Here is a 6,545-nt window from a genome sequence, read left to right as displayed (position 1 = left end):
ACAAAGACTAACACTTCTTCTTTTTCTCTCTCTCTTTCTTCTATTTTTCTCCAACAGATAATCATCCAGTTGTGAATAGTGATAGTAACAGCAGTCGCTGTAAGTGCAACAAAATGGCGACACAACGCATCAAGCGAACTCGCTTAACCAACATCATAAACCTGCTACTGCTGCCACTGGTGCTGGTGCTCATTGCAATACTGCTGGCCCCAGTCGGTGGTTGGAAGCTGGACAATCGCAACATACTCTACACAAATCAGGACATCTCGTACGAGTGCCCAACCAACACGATGTGCCGGTGTGCGAGCTTACCCAACCAAACAGCCCTCCTCGAGATCAACTGCAACGAGGTGTCGCTCTATAAGTTTCCAGGTAAGCTCCCTGACTCCCTGACTTGCCGATCGGGACAAACTGTTCCGTTTATTCATCACCTCCAAGTCGGTTTCTTGTTGGTGTTGAGGTGTGTGCAGAGGAAGAGAGAGAGAGAGAGAGAGAGAAGCATTTAACATAACAGTTTAGAGTGCAAACAAACACCAATTTGCTCCAATCGAACCGTTCGCCCATCTTTATTCATGACGCCTTGGAAGCGGGGAACCGGTGCCAGGAAGCCATCTTGAAGCCAGTTCGCCAGCATAATCGATTCACCGTGGAGGTGAAGGTAGCGACGATCGTCTGCGTCCTGCGTCCGCTGCGTATCGTCTCGGGGTTTTATTGAAGGATAAATATTGACCTTCGACCTACCCTTCGCCGTTTGACGCCATTGTTGGCCACAACGCACACAACACACATACACATTTAGGTTGCGGAGAACACGGATCATCTCGCGGGAGAAGTATTTGGCAGCGGAGCTCGGTGATAATCTACCGGAACGCGGTCGCTCGCCCGTCCACCGCCCTCGGGGGTTGGAATTTAAATTCCGATCAGCGTTCGGTGCTGATGGCTTCCAATAGGTCTAGGCCTACCCTTGGAGCACCTTTCTACCACAGCTCCTTCCCCCGGCTGGTCGTGAATTTGGCCATTTTGTGTTCTCTTTCAATTTCTGTTCCTTCTCAAATGCCAACCTCCGCAGCGCACGCTTTATTCACGCTCCGAAACCGGAAACAAACACAGAAAATGGAAGAGAGAGGAGAGAGAAGTAGGTCCAGGACACTTCTTGGTGTCAACCAGCACCCTGCTGCGGGAACTTTCTCCCTCTGAAAAGTGCTGTTCGTTCGCCCGCAGCAAGGACCTTTTCCAACGCTCTTCCTGTTGCCCGTTCGGTGATCGTTGGGAAAAGGAATCCAAAGGGAGGGAGAGGGTGTTCGCTTTCTTTTTTTACAGTCTAGTTCCAGGACCAAACACACGACAACCAACGGTGGCGGCGCGACACCTTAAGCAAATATCACTAACAAGCTAGTCGCACTTCAATCCTTGTGTCCTTTGAAGAAGTGTCCTTTTCGTCCACCCACCCGGAAACTCCTCCTGGGATTTCTCACGCTCTCTCTCCGCGTGTGTGCGGGCTCACAGGTAACGCTGCCAGCAGGTGCCAGGAACACCTGAGGTGCCTTAGTGAGTATCCACTTCACGGTCCACTGTGCACCGGGTTTCGCCGGGACAGGATGGTTGGCTTTTCCGTGCTTATTCGGCGCGGCTAAGGGTACTTTTGGTCTCGACTATATCTCCAGTATCTTATCCACTTCCCTCTTGCCCCCTCCTTGCCACCAAACGCCAACACTGCGCCAGCGATGCCAGCAGGGGCCGTTTCCTATTTCGAAATCGTCGAAGCGAGCACCTTGGAGTCCTTTTTCCGTGCGAAGCTCTTCGCCCCCATGGCCCGTTTTGCTTCATTTGTCCCCCCACCTCCCCCACTCGAGCTATTCGCAAATAAGAGGATTGGGATTGTTTATTTTGACATTTTGTAATGTGGTGTGCTGGCTGTTCGTTCGCTTGCTCGCTGGCGTTTGCTCTGCGGAAAGCATAACCTTCCGAAAGGACGATTTCATGTCGATTTCTTTTTCGGAGGGGGGAGATTTTTTGTGAGTAAAAGTTAAAAATAAGATGAAAAGAAAGCAGCACCGGAACCTTGTTAGTTCCCTCCCCCTAAGCTAACAAACACATCCTTACCACTGAGCATGAAGCACCTCCTGCGGTCCGCAGATTGTAGTTTTGCTGAGAAATCAAATTATTTTCGATAAAAGTCAGACTCTCCGTCAGGAAGAGGGGGACAGACTGAAGTGAGGACCACATACGTGGCTCCTGGTTGCGCATGCTGTTGTATGTATGCCGTTAGCTCAAATGGCGCATCATTACGATCAATATGTCGAAGTGGCAAAGTAGAAAACCGCAATTTGTGAAACCAAATCGAGTGATTTGTGAGTGGCGACAACTCGTTATTTCCTGTGCACGTACATACACGCCAGCATCAACCAACACATAGGAAGACGCCACCCAAGAACCGTTCGGGTTGCCATTTGTTTACTTCCCACCCTTTTGGGGGGATTTTGAAGTGTCTTCCTTGGAGAGTGGTTCCGGACAGACGTACCGCTTGTTCCAGGTGAAGAGTGTACCACGTGTGTGAGTTTTGCTGCCATTTTCTTTCCCTTTCTTTTCCACCACAGGGATCACCACTCGGCACCTGGCCCGTTGATCGATGTGTTATGAAAAGCACGCGACATCCAGGCACGGCTCTCGGTACAACGTCCTGCCTGACAACGTCATGTGCCTCCATCTCTCTGTTCTCCTTTCGCTCACTCACATGTGATGTGCCTTTCGTTGGTTCTGAAGTGGCAACCAGAAACCGAAGCCGAAGTAGTGAGCCCCTCACTTCGATTGGAATTTCTCGTATTGGACACCGAGGGGAAATAAATTGCCATTTTGTATCGCAAGACGTTCGCAAGAGGCTCCAAGGAGGCTTTGCCGGTGTGTCGGTGTCGTGGAAATGGGAATGGCAATTTTCATTCCGAGCCACAATTACGCTTGATGGCAAATGACGTCATTTAAAAAGGAAGGAAAAATGGTGCCGCTTGAGAGGAGTGGTGGTTGCTGGCTAGCGGATTGATCACGCCGGTGGCGTACGGTGGAGCGTGGAGGTCTGTCAAGTGGCAAATGATTGGATGGCATTAGGATGCTTTGATGTTTCCGCTTTCGGAATTCTTTCGGTTTGGGATATTAACGATATCGCAACCTGGGGAGCTTTCATGGGCCTTTCAATCAATCAATCACCAATGGGTTCTCTCTCCGTCTTGATGCCTTCGTAAGCTGTCAAAGCAATTAATCCAGTTAGTTTGTGTCACGAAACTATCAAAATATTTAAAATTGTTGACGCTAGATATTGATATCGTAGGTTTTTTCCGATAAAGTTCTTTTTTACAGTTTTCGGCAGGTCAAGAATATGGAAGCTATTCTTGGAAGTCCTTGTGTGCTCAGTCTAAAAATATATCCTTTTCCTAGCCAAATGTTGCAGGAAATTTTAACAGAAGAACGGAGGCCCGAGTGTCAGACAATTATAATATGCGAAGGCTCCTCATATTGCTTCTTATAAACTTGTCTGCAGAATGTCAATCTTCATTTGTTTTTTTTTTTCAATAGTAAAATACATCAATTAACATCAGGAAGGCATCGGAAAAAGAACATTTTTGCAGACACGCATTTCTAAAATTGATGCCTTGTGCGAAGTTTTTTAAAAAATCAAACAAATATTCATGAAAAGTTGTTGTTTAATATAAAATCTTCATAAAGAATTAAAGCTGAATAGTTTCTTCACAAAAAATTGTCAAAAAGGAACCATTTTATGACACGAATAAGCATTAGTCCACCGTTAATGAATGAACATAAGCATACCAGCTACCACCGCTCAGTCATGCCTCTCTACTTTTCATCTTCTCCTCTCACTCTCTCTCTTTCTCTTCAACCTCTGGGACCACCCTCCGTAACAACTTGATTTGTCGCGAGTGCTTGCAGCATAACAAGCAGAACAAGCCACTTGAGGCAAATGTTATTGATCACCGTAAAAAGCATTATGCCGATCACAAAAACCGGAACACCGTTACTTCCGGTGTCACATGGTTTTCCTTCTGGTGCACTTTCCACCGTTGTGAAGCGGTGGTGGAGTGAAATGATTCATTTCAAACAAAATAAACTTTTAGTAGCTCCAGCTCATTCGCGGTGCAAAAGTGCGTTCGATCCACTTGGGTCATTTCACGAGCGCCACCTCCATGCGCCTTCATAAAGCACCCACGAGCCATTAAATGGAAAAGCTCATCCCATCCACCGGAGCGTGGATCCCAAAATGGACACCCCCCACTAGAAGGCCATACATTACGCTTCGAAGGGAAGTGGCAATCCCGCGTGTGCCTCTATGGGTGTGTTTGGTGGCGATATTTTTTGGCCATGTCACGGGTTCGTGACTTCGTCCATCGTGCTGGCCACTTTTTGGGAGCCACGGAGCTACACGAAGTAAAAACCAGTAAAATATGGCCAATGAAATATTGAAATGCACCGTAAAGAAGGTGATTTGGATCGGTCGCACGTGTCTGGCGGCTGGCAGGACGGAGTGGCCTGGGAGTGCGAACCGTAAAATACGACTTTCCATCCAGCACCATCCCGGGGGCAAGCGAAGATCCATATCCAACATATCCTTGGAGTGAGCAGAGTTTGCAAAATTACACCAACAGCAAAAGAAAAACATCGAAGCAACCATGCCACTAGTGGTGGAATATGTATGTGGAATGGTAATAGTGTGAAGATGCCTCCAGATACCGATTCCTCTGGAACTGGCATCGAACTGCACCGTTTGCGCGAAGGCGAGTGATCGATGAAGCGAACAGAGCGCCAGAGCTCGTCTTCGACTCCGGGTATCGATGCTCTTCGCACGGAACAACACATTGGGAAAATAAAGGAAAATTTATGTAATGTGCAGTTACAGACATCGGAGCACGGTATCGCATCCTCTATTGGCTCGGTGTCAGCATTCACTGCCAAGAACTAGCCATCCAGTCGTTGGACCCGTGAGAAAGTGTCAAGCAAAGAAGAAGAGGAAGAAGAAGCAGTTGATCCTTCTCGACAGCGTCCATTCAGCAGAGACACTTGGGCCAAGATGCGAGCGCAACGGTCGCCGGTCGCCAGTCCACCTGCTTATCTCCTTGTTATTCTTTTCTCCCAAACTCCAACTCCCGAAATTCCCTTAAAACCCGTTTGCAACATCAAACGGAACGTGAAAAGCTTCGCTTGAAATGGTTCGAAAACAGTGGAAAACCCCCTCGTCCCAGCTCCAGCCCTGTGGAAAAGCGAAAACATAAGCACAAAATAGAATACCCGAGGTTTCCTTTCGAACTCTGTCTCTCTCGGGCAAGAATGTTGTTGTTGCTGCTGCTGCTGCTGTTGTTGTTGGGTGTGTGCCGAGACAGAAACAAAGCCAACAGACGTCTGGCAGCCGGGCAACTCCGCTTCTGCGAAACATCAAACGCGCGCTGCCCAAGGAACGGAACGAAGAGGATCCCGATGCCAAACCGGATGAGGACCGGAACCGGGGTGGGGGGAGCCGGTAGGAATGAGATAAATGCGATGTTTTTGAGCAGCAAGTTTTCTTACCGGAGTGCCACGTGTGTCGCTATCCGGTTCGCTATAGCTACGCGAACGTGAATCCTTGGCAAACGGAGATGCCAGGATGCCGCTTCGCCTTTGCTCCTTCGGTGTCACAATGTTTTCGGATACCAGGCCTGGTGTGTGTTAGTAGGGCACATGCCGGGTGTGCCTCGCTTATGTTCCCGAAAAGTAGGGAGCAAAAGGCCAACCCGCATACCAAGAAGCAGCATCAGCATCAGCATCAGCAGCCACCAGCAGACAATAGTGGCAATCCAGTGGCCCCGGACCGTGAGAATGAGACATATTTCGGCAACTATGTTCCGTGGCAGGTTTTCCTGTGGTTTGATCTTAGCCAATTTGACAAAACGACCAAGATTACCCACAAAGCACCACCCGAGAGAAGAGAAGCACAAGCGCGAAGAACGAGGAAAAGAGGGGGGGGGGGAAGCGGGAATTAATGCCAAACAATGCGCCACACAGGTCGGCTCCCGGTGTTTTGCCGTAGTTTTGTGGCGTTTTCTACCGTCCACTGATTGACAACGGACCGCACTCGGAGCCGGAGTGTCTTCTGTGGCTTACCTTCTGTGGCTTTCCCCCCATGAAAAGTGGTCTAGAAGATCTAGAGAAAAGGAGGGTCTTCATCTTGGGCGGAAGGTTTCGAGCGTCTGCCGTCGCCCAAAACAATATTTTCTTTAAGCACTTTCACACCAGGCCCAGGGGCTGGTAGGCTGACAGCTGTATACAGCTTGTAGTAACGCCTCTGCCTCTGCCACAGCCTGAGTCCCACACACTAGGGCACTGGGGGGCTCATTGTATTCCACTTTGTTTGTTCCGCTAGCAAATGTGTAGCAGCTGGTACGATCCGCCTCCAGGAAGTCCGCCCCGACTTTCTTTCTCACATACAAAGGAGGAAGGGAAGGAGGTTGCTTCCAGAACGTAATGATCTTCCCCCCAAAAAACAGAGAAGTTACAGCAGCAATAGC

At 49.0% G+C, this 6,545-nt stretch overlaps 1 protein-coding gene across 1 annotated transcript in view; it reads left to right on the top strand.

Moving 5' to 3' along the window:
• Window positions 1–275: 275 nt before the first annotated feature.
• The window catches only part of LOC126569077 (chaoptin), a 47,683-nt gene continuing 41,413 nt past the window's right edge, over window positions 276–6,545 (top strand). Inside the window, exon 1 of the mRNA XM_050225888.1 lies at window positions 276–372. Within this exon, the coding sequence (XP_050081845.1) occupies window positions 291–372 (82 nt within the window). The 5' untranslated portion in view covers window positions 276–290. The remainder of the gene's footprint in view (window positions 373–6,545) is intronic.

Source organism: Anopheles aquasalis, chromosome 2, assembly GCF_943734665.1.
Source record: "Anopheles aquasalis chromosome 2, idAnoAquaMG_Q_19, whole genome shotgun sequence".
Taxonomy (NCBI): Eukaryota; Metazoa; Arthropoda; class Insecta; order Diptera; family Culicidae; genus Anopheles; species Anopheles aquasalis.
This window is presented reverse-complemented; position numbering and strand designations above follow the sequence as displayed.